Source organism: Prionailurus bengalensis, chromosome D3, assembly GCF_016509475.1.
Source record: "Prionailurus bengalensis isolate Pbe53 chromosome D3, Fcat_Pben_1.1_paternal_pri, whole genome shotgun sequence".
NCBI lineage: Eukaryota > Metazoa > Chordata > Mammalia > Carnivora > Felidae > Prionailurus > Prionailurus bengalensis.
The window spans coordinates 66,313,740-66,331,074 of NC_057356.1; the positions used below are offsets into that span (position 1 = coordinate 66,313,740).

Here is a 17,335-nt window from a genome sequence, read left to right on the forward strand (position 1 = left end):
GGCAACTGTTTTAAAATAGCCTCCAGCACAGATAGCTCTTTGGCAGTGAAAACTAAGGGATAAGATTAAGATTGCTGCGGCTCATATTGCTCAGGTAAAAATAAAACATTTAACTTAATGCACTCCGTGTGGAAGAAACAAATATCAGTTATTGAAAAAACAAGTTGCAGGTTTGTGGGTTTTTTTTTAAGCCAAATGATTCAATTCAGAAATAAAAATATAAGAAATAAAGAACAGGCTGGTTCTAGACAGGTGTACTTCTCACCCAGGAAATGATACCACGGAAAGCGGAGAGAGCGTAGAAGCAAGTGAAGAGAGGCTCCGGTGCTGGAGTCTTCCACCAGCCTGGCCCAAGGACTCAGAGGCCCAGAGTCCTAGTAAAAAACCACAACTCCCAAAAACCCTTGGCCCAGAAGGGGCGGGACCAACGGTGTGTGGGCGGGGCCTTCCGAGCGAGCTCGGCACTTCTCTCGTGAGGAGCTTCTCGAGAAGTTGAGGGAACGGCGGCTATGGAAGCACAGGAAGAGAAAGAGGCGCAGGTGATGGGGCGGGAGCCGGGCTTTGCGGCGTCCTGGAAAACGGCGTCTTTGGCGACACACTCCTCGCCTGCGCATCTCCTGGGCGCACCATTTTAACTTTTGTCCTCCCCTTGCTCCGCGGATCGGTCTTTAGCCCGCCTTGGCGATCTGGGAGCCCGACTCCGCTTAGACCCCCCACCCCCCAGAAAGGGCGTTTCCCTTCCTTCCCCGGGCCTCTCCTTGAAGGGACTCGGGCTTGGACAGCGGTGGAAGAGACCCCTGGTAGGAGATCCCTCTCAGCCGACTGGAGTGGGACTTCCAAATCCAAAACCCACCTTCCAGCCAAGCTTCCCCGTTCACCGCTGCTTCCTAGTAGGATTTTCACACCTGACCTGATTCCTCGGCCTGCATCCCAACTCTAGGTGCCTCCCAGAACAGCGGGGCTTTTGGTGTGTTGTTGGGGGCAACTCTTTTTTTTCAGACTTTTCACGTATAAGAAAGCTTGAACACCTTCATATTGAGCTTTAAAATTATCCGAGTGATGCACATTATTAGCGTATACAGCTTTGTAGCTTTAGGAAAATATGGATTGTTTTATGGTAATTTTTTTATTTGTGCTTGCTCACTTTTGTCTCCTGACGTCTAGTATCTATCTCCGTAAAGGCAAATTATAATGTGAAATAAATAGAACATTTCTACACATTTTCTTTGCTTCTGATCACTTCTTTCGAATATTTGCTTCATGCTTTTACAATAAACAAGGTTTATAATCTTTGCCTTTCTTTTATTTTTTTTCTTTGCCTTTCTTTTAATGGTTAGGTTGCTGCGTGGTTGAAAAAAATATTTGGAGATCACCCCATTCCGCAATATGAGGTGAATCCTCGGACCACGGAGATTTTACATCACCTTTCAGAACGCAACAGAGTCCGGGACAGGGATGTCTGCCTGGTAATAGAGGACTTGAAACAGAAAGCAAGCGAATATGAAGCAGAAGGTGAGATTAGTAAGAGTTTTGAATGAGGTAATAACTTGAGATGCCTACATTTTATATATAACGCTAAAGTATACAAGCTTTAATTTAAGGTAGACTGTTTGTTAGTTTTGCTTCTTTATTTTACCCAGATTTGCCTCCCATTCTGTTACAGCAACTTAATAAGCAATAAATGTCATTATAATATAAATTCAATTGGTACTCTGATAGCACAACAGTAACCCCTAAAACATAAAGCTAAACGTAGCCTGACATACAAGATGCCTGTGGTTTTTCACTTACATATCTTTTTGATCTATTTCCCCATCTCATTTAGTTACAGTGAGCCATTGGGACATCTGAGGTGGCAGCCATGAACTATGAGACTTGTACAAGTCACACTATTAGTATGTATGCTACACCTGTGTAGCTTGAAAGAGTGTATTTGGGAAACCTGTTGTTTTTATAATACTAACCACACATTAAAAAAACAATTGATAAAAGTCTTTCTATGGGTCAGAATATACAAAAGAGGAAAGAATTGAGACTTGCAATTGCCCTGTATTTAACTAACTTACATGTGTGGCATGTGTTACATTCCGTGTTTTGAGTGTAGTGCAATTTATATTGTAATTCTATGTGTGGGCTTTTTTCCTGCTTTCTTTTAAAAGTTAACATACTTGGGGCGCCTGGGTGGCACAGTCAGTTAAGCGTCCGACTTCAGCCAGGTCACGATCTCGCGGTCCGTGAGTTCGAGCCCCGCGTCAGTCTCTGGGCTGATGGCTCAGAGCCTGGAGCCTGTTTCAGATTCTGTGTCTCCCTCTCTCTCTGCCCCTACCCCGTTCATGCTCTGTCTCTCTCTGTCCCAAAAATAAAAATAAAACGTTGAAAAAAAAAATTTTAAATAAAAAAAAAATAAAAGTTAACATACAGCAAAATGGACTTTTTGTTGTGGTGTACTGCTTTTAGCATATATATTACATTTCTATGACCCAGCAGTACTTTGTATGCATATTATGTTATACAATTGCTTTAAAAAAAATTTTTTTTTTAACGTTTATTTATTTTTGAGACAGAGAGAGACAAAGCATGAACGGGGGAGGGTCAGAGAGAGGGAGACATAGAATCTGAAACAGGCTCCAGGCTCTGAGCTGTCAGCACAGAGCCCGACGCGGGGCTCGAACTCACGGACCGCGAGATCATGACCTGGGCCGAAGTCGGCCGCTTAACCAACTGAGCCACCCAGGCGCCCCTACAATTGCTTTTTTTTTTTTAATTTTTTTTTCCAACATTTATTTATTTTTGGGACAGAGAGAGACAGAGCATGAACGGGGGAAGGGCAGAGAGAGAGGGAGACACAGAATCGGAAACAGGCTCCAGGCTCTGAGCCATCAGCCCAGAGCCCGACGCGGGGCTCGAACTCACGGACCGCGAGATCGTGACCTGGCTGAAGTCGGACGCTTAACCGACTTCGCCACCCAGGCGCCCCTACAATTGCTTTTTAAATCAGGAGAAAAAAATATGCATTTATACTCTTTATAATTCCCTGGCCACCTTTCCTGGTGTTCATTGTTGTTTTCATGTGCATTTGAATTATTGTTTGGGGTCACTTGCTTTTAGCCTGCAGAACTTCCTTTAGTATTTCTTATAAGTCAAGACTGCTGGCAACCAATTCTCTCAGTTTTTGTCTATCTGGGAGTCTTTATTTGCATTCATTTTTGAAAGATAGTTTTGCTAGATGTAGGATTCTCTGTTGACAGATTTTCTTTTAGAACACTTTCCACTATGTTGTTCCATTGCTTTCTGGCCTCCACTGTTTCTGCCAAGAAGTCAACTGTTAATCTTATTGGGGTTTCCTTGTAAATAACAAGTCCTTTTTCTTTTGCTGTGAGAACAAGATTGTCTCGAGATTGTCTCCTTATCTTTTACTTCAACATTTTTACTTTGATATGTATGTTTGTGGAGCTCTCTGCATTTATCCTACTTGGATTTGTTGAGTTATTCCTTGAATTTGTAAATTATTGTTTTTCAATAAATATGGGAACGTTTCAGGCATTATTTCTTTGACTATTTTTTCTGCTTTTTCTCTTCTGTATGACCATTGTACATATGTTGGTGTGCCTAATGGTTTCCTCATTTTTCTGAGGCTCTTTTATTTTTCACTTTAAAAAAAAATTTTTATTTTAGAGAGAGAGAGCACACAAGCAGGATAGAAGGGGAAAGAGAGAGAGAGAGAGCTCCATTGCTCAGCAAGGAGCCCGATGTGGGGCTCGATCCCACAACCCTGAGATCATGACCTGAGCTGGAATCAAGAGTTAGACACTCAGCCACCCAAGTGCGCCCACTTTTTTCCTCTCTGTTCTTCAGCTTCCATAATCTCTTATCACTTTATCTTAAAGTTCACTTATTATTTATTCTGCTACTTCAAATCTATTGTTTGTTTTCTCTAGTGAACTTTTCATTGTAGTTATTGTACTCTTCAACTCTAGAATTTCCATTTATAATTTCTATCTTTTTTTGATAGTCTCTATCTGATACAACATTGTCCTTATACCTTTTGTTACTTCTTTAATCATGGTTTCCTTTAGTACTGTGAACATATTTATTATGGCTGTTTTGAAGTCTTTTTCTGACAAATCCAATATCTAGTCATTCTGACAGGCAGTTTCTTTTGCTTACATTTTACTATGGGTCATGCTTTGTCGTTTTGCATGCCTGTATATTTTTGTTGGAAACTGGACATTTTAGGTAATGTAGCAACTCTGAGTACTAGTCTCCCAACACCCCCAGCGCCCCAGAGCTTGTTTTCATTGTTATTTTCTTATTTACTTAGTGACTGACTGCTTTTAATGAAGTCTATTTACCCCTGATGGTGTTAAGCCTCTGATTTTGCTCCTCAGGGAGGCACAGACTTAAGTATTCCCACAGTCACTCTGGGATGTCAGTGGTTTTGGGGACTGTCTTACTCTCTTTCATAGACCACATCCAGGTGTAAAATTCTGGTAATTGACAGCTGATTATTGTTTTCAGCAATAATCAATTTATGATTTATTTATTGATGAATAAATTTATCAATTTATGTGGGACATAAATTGTTCTACAAGCTAATTCAATCAAATTCTGGCACCCTTAAAGGAGTAGTTTTACAGGGCAGTGTTTGATTTGTTGTGACCCAAGGATGGCCCCTCCTAGATGTCTTATTTTCTGGTTCTCCCATGTAAACTAACTAGCCCGCAGTTTGACTCTTCTCCCAATTGCTTTTTACTATAACTTCCATTGTTTTCGAGAGTCTCCTTAGGTTTGGACTTCTCCAGGCTCTGTTGCAAATGAAATCAGTTCCTTTGGGAAGATACTGGGCATTATCTCTTCTATGGCTTGCTTCTTCCTCTGCATAAAATCTCTGAGCCAGTGATCTGGAGGTGAGGGTAGAGACAATAGCAAGGTTTTCTCCAAGTGACACCCTAGTGTAGATGCTGAGTGCTTGGTGGACGGGGGAGTACAGCAGACTTAGGTCCTCTTGACTTGACTTTCCTGGTCTGAAATCACCACCTCATGAGCTGGTGCAAGGGCCCTCAGGGCCCTGGTATTCTCAGCATGGTAGATGCTCACCCACGGTAGAGCTTGATACTAAGAACAGTGGCTGGGTGGGAGAGCCCACACCTCTCATCCACATTCATCTAGGACTTAGTCTCAGCAACAGAGAGCTGGTGGCAGGATGAGAAACACTGAAGTCCTATTCCTCCTGGAAAGAAAGCCCTCTGGCTGGGAGCTAGGGGCAGAGGGATCCCTGTGTTCTTGACTACAACAGTCTGGAGTGGAGTCTCTGCCTCCCTGAACTGGGAGAGAGAAGGAGAGAGTGGTTTTGGTTTACATATCACAAACTCACCTTCCTTACTGAATTGTCATAGATTTTCTTGAATAGATGTTTCTTCATTTGCTGTTTGTTCTTAGGACCATTTCCAGAGGCTTTAAATCATTGTGTTTTAGTTCTGGTTTTGTTTTTGTGTTTGTGTTTTTACATGGTTGGGTTTCTTTGTTTGTGTGTTTGTTTACAATTTTCACCACTTTCACTGGACAGCAGGTATGCAGAGCTCTTTGCACTGGTAGGCTGGAAGCCTTAACTCCTGGTCTATTGATTTTTTTTTTAATATTTTATTTTTAAGTAATTTCTACACCCAACATGGGTCTCAGACTCACAACCCCAAGATCAAGAGTCACATGTTCCATCAAGTAAGCCAGACAGGCACCCCTGGTCTCTTGATTTTTTGACAAGGGTAACGAGACAATTCAGTGCAGGAAAAAAATAGCCTTTTCAATGACCAGTGCTGGGCTAACTGGATATCCACATGTACAAGAATGAGGTTGGATCCTGCCTCATACCATATGTAAGAATTAACTCAAAATAAATGAAAAACCTAAATGTAAGAGCTAAACCTAAAACTCTGAAGACAACATTGGTGTATATCTTTATGACCTTGAATTTGGCAATGGTTTCGTAGCTATGAGTCCCTAAACACAAACAACAAAAGAAAGAGTAGATAAATTGTACATCATCAAAATTAAAACTTTTGTTCTCAAAGGACACCATCAAATAAGTGAAGAAAACAACCTACAGAATGGGAGAAAACATTTATAAATCATATCTGATAAGGGACCTGTATTTACAACATATAAAGAACTCTTACAACCCAGTAATAAAAAGACATATTACCCAATTAAAAATGGGAAAGGGATGTGAATATACATCTCTCCCAAGAAAATATAAAAATGACCATTAAGCCAGCATTATTAGCCATCAGGGAAATGCAAATGAAAACCACAATTCCTTTTCACAACTATAAGGAGGGCTATAATCAAAAATAAAAATATTCGGGTCTTGAGTAACCATTTATTAAGTTCTGTGAATGACCACTATGCAAAAAAAAAAAAAAGACAAATAAACAACTGTTGGTAAAACAAACAAACAAAAACTTGTTGGTAAAGATACAGAGAAATTGAAATCCTCATACACTTCTGGTGGGAATGTAAAATCATACAGTCCCTTTGGAAAACAGTCTGGCAATTCCTCAAATGGTTAAAACATAGTTACCATATGACCACCAGTTCCACTCCTAGGTATATACCCAAATATGAAATGAGAAAAGACAGAATGTAGATTAGTGGTTGCTAGGGCTTCATGGGTTGGGGAATTGGAATATGATGACTAAGAAATGGTGGGGTTTCTTTTTGGGGCAATGAAAATGTTCTAAAATTGATTGTATTGATGGGTATACAACTCTGTGAATACACTAAAAGCTATTGAGTTGTATACTTTGGGTGAGCGGATTATATGGTATATGATAAGTTGTCATTAAAGCTGTTAAAAATTAAAGTAAAACAAACATCTTAGTCACCATAGAACTCTTATATCTTTTCAGCCAAGCACCTTCAAGACCTTCTCATGGAAAGTGTGAATTTTTCCCCTGCCAATCTGTCTGGCGCTGGTTCTAGGTACCTGAATGCTTTGGTTGACAGTGCAGTGGCCCTTGAAACAAAGGATTCCTCACTAGCTAGGTAATTCTTGTGACAGTTTTCATTTCTGTAATCATATGTACTGTAAGGTCTCAACTAAGGACTTTTTGTTTCACTGGGTAATTCTATATAGGAAATTAACAATAAATCCCAAAACACTGAATTTACTTAATTCCTTCTTATCATTGCTAGTAAATGTATGTATTTAATTCAGATAAACCTGGCATTGTTTAAATTTTAGTGTTTTCTTCTTTCAGGATTAGGTTTGTGAAAGTTGCTTCTCAGATTTGTTTGGAAAGAAATTAGGTAACACATTATTCCCCGTAAACAATAAGAAAAGCAGTAGCCTAAATTATCTTATTCAGGGGCACCTGGGTGGCTCAGTCGGTTAAGCGGCCGACTTCAGCTCAGGTCATGATCTCGTGGTCCGTGAGTTCGAGCCCCGTGTCGGGCTCTGTGCTGCTGGCTCAGAGCCTGGAGCCTGTTTCAGATTCTGTGTCTCCCTCTCTCTGACCCTCCCCCGTTCATGCTCTGTCTCTCTCTGTCTCAAAAATAAATAAACGTTAAAAAAAAATCTAAATTATCTTATTAAGCATAGTGAATTTTGGTCATGTCCCTACCCTACTGGGTAGAGTAGATTACGGACCTTTATTCTTTGTGATAGGTATTCCACTTATGTAATGACATTATTCTTTATAGCAACCGTAAGAGGAAACTAAAGCTTAGGAGAGGTGTATTAAATAACTTCTCCAAGCTGGTAAATGGCAGATTTGGGATTCAAACCCAGCCTGACCCCCAAGTCCATGTGATTACCGTTGGTGGCCATATCTCAGCTAGGACTACCACTATAACTTACAATCAGAGAACTGTATAGCTATTCTACTTAATTGCCCATATAAAACTTGGAATTTATATATATTCTCAGGAAGTAGTGTTTCAGGTATAAGAACATAAGAAACCTAAACTTGAATTCAGTCAATTCAGCAGACACCAAATACTAGTTATACGCTAGGCATATAGCTCTGCTCTGAGGAAGCAGAGATGAATAGGATAATAATTGGCAGCAAGGACAGTCTCTGCTCACAGTCAAATAGGGGAGATGGGTATGTAAAACTATGACATAGAGTGACACCTTTAACAGTATAAGAATGTACAACCTGTTGGTAAGTAGTACAGAGAAAGGGGTAGTGAGTTCCAGAACGGGAGTGAATCTTATTTGAATTTTAAAAGACGAATTGAAATTTACCTGAAGAAGAGCTTTCCAGGAAATGGGAACAGCATATAAAAAAAATACAGAGAGGAGCGCCTGGATGGCTCAGTCAGTTGAGCGTCTGACTTCAGCTCAGGTCATGATCTCACAGTTCATGAGCTTGAGCCCCATGTCAGGCTTTGTGCTGACAGCGTCGAGCAGGCTTTGGATTCTCTCTCTCTCTCTCTCTCTCTCTCTCTCTGCGCCCCTCCCCCACTCGCGTGTACGCACTCTCAAAAATGAATAAACGTTAAAATTTTTTTAATTATTAAAAAAGTGCATAGAGCATGATTACAGAAGAATCCACATTAAGACAAAATCATTGTTAGAAATGAGGAATAATTACCATTATTGTCCTTAATGTCCATTTATGTGACCAGATCCTTTTTTTAGTTTTATCCCCGCAGTGAATGATTTGACGTCTGATCTTTTCCGTACCAAATCCAAAAATGAAGAAATCAAGCTTGAATTGGCGAAACTTGAAAAAAAATCTAACTGCAACTTTAGTGTTGGAAAAATGTCTACGAGAGTAAGTAACTGAGTTGAAAGTGGTGATGATGTTTGTTATACAGGCAGTAACAGGACAGTGTCAGATTTAGTTTTGACAGTAGACGGGATTTAAAACAAACACATTAGAAACTGGAGTCCATACATGGTTTTCTAAGTAAAAAATGACTTGGGTGGAAGTAGGGATTGGGTACAGACTTTCGCCTTTTACTTCATACTTTTTCTTACCATTTTTTCTCTTTTATAAATAGCCTGGGGTTTGGGGCGCCTGGGTGACTCAGTCATTTAAGTGTCCATCTTCAGCTCAGGTCACAATCTCACGGTTTGTGAGTTCGAGCCCCACATTGGGCTCTGTGCTGACAGCTTGAAGCCTGGAGCCTGCTTCAGAGTCTGTGTTACCCTCTCTCTCTCTCTGCCCCTCCCCCTCTCACACTCTGTCTGTCTGTCTCTCTCTCAAAAATAAATAAACATGAAAGAAAAAAATTAAAAATAATTAAATAGCCTGGGTTTTATAATTTTGAAAATGTATGTGAATTTTTCTTTTTAACTTATAAGCCATGGTGCAACCTAAAGTCACATTATATTTGGTTGCCCCAGAGATTAGATGCTATAGATCAGGAGTGTGGATATGCACAAGTAATTTGGTGGTGTGTAAATTTATTTAACAAATATTAAGTATGTATATGCAAGGCACTGTATCATGTCACATTTAGGAAAGAAGGCTTTGAGACTTCCATAATTCAAATTGCTTTAGGATATATTAAATCACTTTTTTAAATAGCAGGTTCACTTTCTCCAAGAATAACTGGCATAGATTAATCTTAAAATTACTTAGTATTCCATGAGAAAAATCCCAGGTGGCAACATGGAGTGGAGAATGACCTGGGAGAATACACCGTAGCTAGTCCGGGGTATAAAATCTATGGTAGAAAGTAGCAAGTAGAAAGCAAAAGAAAGTTGTCTACTTTTGGCTAATCCAGAGTATTTTTTTAATAATAATTCCACTGAGGAGAAGAAAATGTTTTCAACTCTACTTTTTTTTTTCAATATATGAAGTTTATTGTCAAATTGGTTTCCATACAACACCCAGTGGTCATCCCAAAAGGTGCCCTCCTCAATACCCATCACCCACCCTCCTCTCCCTCCCACCCCCCATCAACCCTCAGTTTGTTCTCAGTTTTTAAGAGTCTCTTATGCTTTGGCTCTCTCCCACTCTAACCTCTTTTTTTTTTTCCTTCCCCTCCCCCATGGGTTCAACTCTACTTTTTAAAGGGATCTAAAGAAGGCAGAGTTGCATCTGTCTACGGAAAGGGCCAAAGTTGACCATCGTCTTCAGAACATGGATTTCCTAAAAGCAAAGTCGGAGGAGTTCAGATTTGGAATCAAAGCTGCAGAGGTTTGTACAAAGGACTGAATATATTTAGTTCTTTTCAGACTTCTTGTCGACCTTCATCCTCGCAACTAGACATATGCTTACTTTTTTACAGATAAGGGAACTACAGAGAAGATAGGTCACTTACCCAAGGTCACGTAGCTGCTTAGCAGTGGATCCAGATTCAAACACAGGCAGCCAGGCCCCAAAGCCCGGGGGCCCCAACTCTTAGCGCTGAACCCACCTTGTCACAAATCTGTGACTGTTTGAAATGACCCACATGCAGCATAGAACTGCTTAGATGCATGTGGTCTTTCATCTATGATTTGTAGCTTCTCTTTACTGTGTTATATGATGAAAATATGTCACGATGGTCACTTTGAAAATACTTTTTCCCTTTTCACTTTTTTCCCTAAATTCCCTTTTTTGTAATTATAGGAGCAACTTTCCACCAGAGGCATGGATGCTTCTCTGTCTCACCAGTCCCTCGTAGCGCTCTCAGAGGTGAGCCTATTTTAACCCAATTTAGCTTTCTTTAGAATCTTAGCACACAATCTGCCTTTTCATTTGCTTCTTTTTAGAGAGCTTTATTCACTATTGACCTGTTTTTCTTTACCTCTGTACTTTATGTTCACTAGTATTTATACCTTTATTACGTGGTTAGCTGTATCTATCCTCACATTTGTTTGGTTTCCTTTATTTACTACTATATGCCAGAAACTCTTTGCTAGAGTCCGTTATATATTATTGATTTATTTATAAAATACATTTATTGAGGGATTATGTGCTAACCATGTAGGTCCTCTTCTTCTCTTTCCATGTACAGTAAAAATGCAGGCTCCAAAACTCATATAGGATGCAATTCTAGGTTTTTAGGTTGTGTAAGTGTTTCATGTATTTTGATAGGAAGAGGGAGAAAGAGGGGGCTTTGTTTTATTTTATTATTACTTATTTATTCTTAAGATTTTTTTATACTTTGATTTGGGAATCTAAAGTTGACAATTCATAAGTATGTATTTGAGATTCTAATTGTTCCCTTACATTCTGATTCCTCTTGATCACATTATTCTGTCTTCCTAGACAGCATATTTAGATCCTAGTCTCTTTTTTTTAAGATTTTATTTCTTTTTCATTTCTTTTTAATTTTTAAAACACTTATTTTGAGAGAGAGAGCAAGAGAGCAGGGGAGGGGCAGAAAAAGAAAGAGAGAAAGAATCCCAAGCAGGCTCCATGCTGTCAGCACAGAGCCTGACATGGGCCTTGAACTCAGGAACCGTGAGATCATAATCTGAGCCAAAATCAAGAGTCAGGCGCTTAACCAACTAAGCCACCCAGGTGCCCCTTTAAACATTTTAAGTCATCTCTACACCCATTGTAGGTTTCAAACTTAAACCCTGAGATCAATAGTTGCATGCTTTACCAACAGAGCCAGCAGGTGCCCCATTTAGATCTAATTCTTAATAAATGGGAGTATAACTTTTCTATTTTAAGCATCTAATAAGGATTGTTTCCATTGGAAGTGAGTTTGTTATTCCTATATCTTTGAACCTCATTGAACACATTGATACAATTTGATATATTATTTAAAATATCTTAATGTTAACATTTATAATGTTTTATTTCAGAAATGAGCAATATTTAGTTGCGTTATGAATATCTCTATCACTCTGTGACTCTTGGATTTTTTTCCACCCCCAGAAATTGGCAGAACTAAAACGACAGACAATACCTTTGAAGAAAAAATTGGAGTCCTATTTAGATTTAATGCCGGTAATTATTTTTATGAATTAAAAAAAGTCGTCGCCAACTTTCCCCGGGGGTACTAACTGATCATGAAAATACTGGGTTCATGTTTAAGGCTTTCAAGTCTCCGCTGAGTTTCAGTGTTGTGTGTGCACTGGATACACTCTGTAGGGTGTTTTGCCTTTTGAAAAAGATTGTTGCACTTTTTCTCCTTGAGTCCTAGTTGAAGCAACATAATCTTTCTTTGTTTTATTTTTCTTTAAAAGAATCCGTCGCTTGCTCAGGTGAAAATTGAAGAAGCAAAGCGGGAACTAGTAAGTAGTTCCAGTTTTTTTCCTTCCTATTTTTTAAAAATAAAGGAAAAAACACTGATATGGCTACAGCTCCCTCCACCCTTCTTTCCTTCCTATTCCAAGGTAAACCACGGTCTCAAAGCTGTTGTGTGTCATTACCATGCGTTTTTTAATACTTTTTTGGATATGTGTATGTGTTTCTTTGCATAAAAAATATATAGTGACCTTTTATGTCTTTTACATTTTCGCATAGATTTTCCTAATTGGAAAAGGGGGGTTGCAAGACAGAATATTCTTTTTTTTTTTTTTTTAATTTATTAGTTTATTTTGAGAGAGAGAGACAGAGCAAGCAGGGGAGGGGCAGAAAGAGGGAGAGAGAGAATCCCAAGCAGGCTCTGTGCTAACAGCGACCCAGGGCTCGATCTCACAAACTGTGAGTTTATGACCCAAGCTTAAATCAAGACTCGGATGTTTAACCAGTTAAGCCACCCAGGTGTCCCAAGCCAGAATATTCTAAGCAAATGAATTAACAAAGGTGTATGAACTAGAAAACGGAGGACTTTTCCAAGCTTTGACAAGTGATGCGGCCCAGCTGTTTAGGGGTATGCAGTGGACAATAGGACTAAAGAAGGTCAATTGGTTTATGATATAAAGGACCTTAAATATAAAGGGAGTTGAACTTGGAGGCTGTGTGGGACCACTGAACATTGCTGTGTGTTTCTTAACTTTCTAAGCTAGAGAGAAATGAAATGTGATCAGAGCTATGCTTTTTGATTAGGCCAGTTTTTAGGAAGATTATTCTGGAATCAGTATATAGGGTGGATTAGAAGGAGGAGAAAGAAAACTGCAGAAACGGTTGGTGTATTTAGACCAGGTGAGAAGTAATGAGAAAGTGTCAACGAGAGAAGAAAAGAGGTGACGTGAGAGATGTTGAGGAAATGCATTGGTCAAGCAGCAGAGGTCAGAAAAATGTGTTCGTGTGTCTTTATACTGATACACTGATTCATCTCTCTAAAGGGTTTTTCCCCCTTGAGATGTTAACTAGAATCAGGGGTCTGAAAACTTAGGGTGTGGGAAAGAGGGGGGCGAGGTAAAAGCAAGGAATGTCTAAACACATATTTAATATTTATAATTGTATTTTTAAAAATTTCTGTTTTAATGTTTTTCTTTTTTGCTTCCCTTATTTTAAATAACACTAGAAGTTAGAGGACCTGTTTTATATCCTTATTTGTAGAATTGATGGTGGTTCTTTCTTCCTTTAGGATACCATTGAAGCTGAGCTTACAAAGAAAGTAGATATGATGGAACTGTGACCAGAGTCCAGTAAGCTTCATCGTCCCTAACAAAGTAAATTGAATAGGACTTGAAAGAATTGTTTCCTCTCCTGTGCCTTAATAATTTAACACCTGTATAATAATGTCACTGTTGATGGAACAGTGGTTTCTGGTTGTGTATTGCATTTCTGTGCCCAAATACACAGTTTTCATATTACAAACTGTTGTGGGTTTTCTATGTTGCTGACAGTTAAGTGTCCCTCGGTGGGTCTCTTTGGTGAACATTATGACAGTTGTCATGCAGTCACTTGTGAGGCCAACTAAGTGAAGAGTTCTGTAACTCAACTTACGTTTCTCCCCAGCCCTCCCTCTAGGGTTTTGCTGCCTTCCTTCTGATCAATCACCTGCCTACCTCCAGATGTTAATATATGCAGGAATTTAGTTGAAAGAGATGACCTTTTAAATCAGTAGTAGAGAGACATATAATTCAACCCATGGTGCTATATCCTTATTTCATGCCTTATGTCAGGATAATCCCAAGGATCAAAGATTTAAATGTTAAAAAAAAAAAAAAAGACAGTAAGAGAAACCAGGGAAAAGCTTTAATGTTTTGACTTTTAAATAATCATAGAGTCAATAACAGAGGACCCAAATCCAGGAGTCATAAATGAAATGATAGAATTATTTGAAAATTTGGACTAAAAAATTCCTACATGGCAAGATCTTTTATAAGTAAAATCAAAGGCCGTTACAACCGTGGTATAGGGAAAAAGAAGGAGAAAGTTTTCATTGTGTTCCTTTTTGTACTTTGAAAAATTTTGTACCATGTGATTAAGAAGCAACAAGTTTAATTAAATTTATTTTGTTTATTTTTAAAGTATGATCCTCTGTCATGGCTTTTTTTTTTCTTTTAATATTTATTCATTTTTTGAGAAAAAAAGAGAGCGCAAGTAGGGGAGCGGCAGAGAGGGAGGGAGTCACAGAATCCAAAGCAGGCTCCAGGCTCTGAGCTGTCAGCACAGAGCCCGATGCGGGGCTTGAACCCACAAACTGAGAGATCATGACCTGAGCTGAAGTCAACCACTCAACCAACTGAGCCACCCAGGCACCCCAGCAACCAGTTTAATTTTTAAAAAAGAGGAAAATGAAACGAGGGGTTTTGTTTTTGCAATCAGTTCTTTTTTAAATGTTTATTAATTTGTGAGAGACAGAGACACAGCATGAGTGGGGGAGGGTTAGAGAGAGAGGGAGACATAAAATCTGAAACAAGCTCCCTGGTCTGAGTTGTCAGCACAGAGCCCGATGCAGGGCTCAAACTCACAAGCCGTGAGATCATGACCTGAACTGAAGTCAGATGCTTAACCAATTGAGCCACCCAGCCACCTGCAATCAGTTTTTTTAAAGGTTACCTAAATGACCTTAAAAATTTCCCACTCCTTTCCCACAAATATGTGGAAATATAATATACAAAAGACATTTGTATTTCCTTTTTTGGAAACTGTCCATATCATTTAGCCATGTAGGTATAGTGATTTTGTCTTTATCTTAACAATTTATAAGAGCCCCTTGTATATTAGCTAAATTAATCTTTTGTGATTTGCCCTGTAAATATTTTTCCCAAGTTTGTCATTTTTCTTTTGACTTAATTCCAGTGTTTTTGGTAAGGCAGCTTGAATTGATTGTGGAAATGACCACAGTAATTCTTCTGTCCCTGGGCACTCACCCGTTGTGTGGTGACTTTGCTACTTCTCCCATCCAGAGATGAAGTCTGTATCTCTACCTCTTGGCTTGGCCTTGTGATTTGTTTTAGACAATGAGACAATAGCGAATGTAACAGAAGCAGAGGATTAAAAGCTGTGTGTTGGGGCTTGCCCTCTCTTACGGCTCTGGAATTCTGAAACCACTACGTAAAGCAGCTTGAACTGTTGGCAGATGAGAAGCTACATGGAGCAGAAACAAGTGATTCCAGCCGAGCCTTGCCCCCACCCAAGACAAGCAGGCTGCCAACTGCCAGCCATATGAATGAGGCCTTCTTAGACTGTCCAGCCCCCGTCAAGCCACCAGCAGGCAGCAGAGATCAACCTGGCCTGGGCCAGGAGCCCACAAAGTCAACCTATAGTATCATGAGAAATAATAAATGATTGTTATTTGAAGCTTATTTTGAGTTTTGGGCTGATTGTTAGCTGCGGTAGCTAATTGATAAAAGTAGCTTGTGAAATTAATGTTCAAAGTAAAAGGAGAGCAAACATATACACTGTAAGAATCAAAGAAACTTAGGACCAGCATAATTTTGTAAAAACAGTAATTATATTATTTTTATTTTAGTTTGTTAATGTTTACTTTTGAGAGAGAGACAGAGAGAGAGAGCACGAGTGGGGGAGGGACAGAGAGAGAGGGAGGCACAGCATCCGAAGCAGGCTTTGAGCTGTCAGCCCAGAGCCCAATGCGGGGCTTAAACTCACAAACCGGGAGATCATGATCTGAGCCGAAGTCGGATGCTTAACCGACTGAGCCACCCAGGTGCCCCTAATTTTTTTGTTAATGTTTATTTATTTTTGAGAGAGAAAGAGCGTGAGCAGGAGAGGGACAGAGAGAGAGGGAGACACACAATCTGAAGCAGGCTCCAGGCTCTGAGCTGTTAGCACAGAGCCCAACTGTGGGGCTCAAACTTATGAACTGTGAGATCATGACCTGAGCTGAAGAACAGGCAGAAAGAAATTAGCAAGGATACAGAGTATTTAAACAACACAATTTACAAACTTGATCCAATGGACATATAAAGAATCCTATACCTACCTGCCACGGGATACGCGTTCTTTTTAGGTGTATCCAGAACATTTCAACAGTTGTCCAGGGGCTCCTGTCTGGCTTAGTTGGTAGAGCATGTGACTCCTGATCTCAGAGTCATGAGTTCAAGCTTGGAAGATTGGGCATGGAGCTTACCTTAAAAAAAAAAAAAAATTGTCCCAAGAGTGGGCAGTAAAGGAAGTCTCAACCACTACAAAAGCACAGAAACCCCATGCAGCATGTTCTCTCATCACAATGCAATTAGATAAAAAAAAAAATAACTAAAAAGTTCTATGTTTGGAATTTAAGAAAAACATTCTAAATAACCTACGCATCAAATAATAATATGAATTAGAAAATATTTTGAACCAAACAGTAATTAAAACTCTGAAGGTCAAAACGTGGATTTCTGCTTTTGGCCCAGGTGGAGAAGAGTGATCAGACTGACTGCCTTGATTTACACAGAAAAACAAACAAAAATTAAGAAACAATAGTCTTCAGATACTGAATAACAAAGAAGCACAGGACATTCATTGATAAGACAAGAGAAAAATAGGTGAGTCCTATGATTGCCCCAGCTTACTACATGGAAATAGCTAAAACTGGCCAACTTTTGTGTTTCGGGGCTCCTGGGTAGCTCAGTCGATTGAATGTCCGATTTTTTATTTTGGTTCAGGTCATGATCCCAGGGTCAAGGGATCAAGCCCCATGTCAGGCTCCAGGCTGAGTCTAGAGCCTGCTTAAGATTTTCTCTTTCCCTGGTGGGGGTGGGGGTGGGGGGTGGGAAACAGGTGATGGGCATTGAGGAGGGTGCTTGTTGGGATAAGCACTAGGTGTTGTATATAAGTGACGAATCATGGAAATCTACCCCCCGAAACCAAGAGCACACTGTATACACTGTATGTTAGCCAACTTGACAATAAATTGTATTTAGAAGAAAAAAAAATAAACAGGTGAATCTGAAAAGAAAAAACAAAAGCTACATATATAATTACAATTTTGTGAAAACATCTGTGGCTTACCTTTTTATCAAGACTACAGAATGTAATAAACTCTCAGTGTATTTTATATAAGAACTTATGTTACAAGAAGATGATGAAGGAAAAAAAAA

At 39.4% G+C, this 17,335-nt stretch overlaps 1 protein-coding gene across 1 annotated transcript; it reads left to right on the top strand.

Annotated features, from left to right (window-relative positions):
• Nucleotides 1-419: 419 nt before the first annotated feature.
• On the top strand, nt 420-15,595 carry HAUS1 (HAUS augmin like complex subunit 1). The gene is given in 11 exon segments (XM_043558721.1): nt 420-539; nt 1,338-1,512; nt 6,906-7,041; nt 8,642-8,732; nt 8,734-8,777; nt 10,028-10,151; nt 10,566-10,631; nt 11,826-11,897; nt 12,137-12,184; nt 13,426-13,510; nt 15,248-15,595. Coding segments are annotated over 10 exon segments (837 nt in total). The 5' UTR covers nt 420-509; the 3' UTR covers nt 13,477-13,510; nt 15,248-15,595.
• The last annotated feature ends 1,740 nt before the right edge of the window (nt 15,596-17,335 follow it).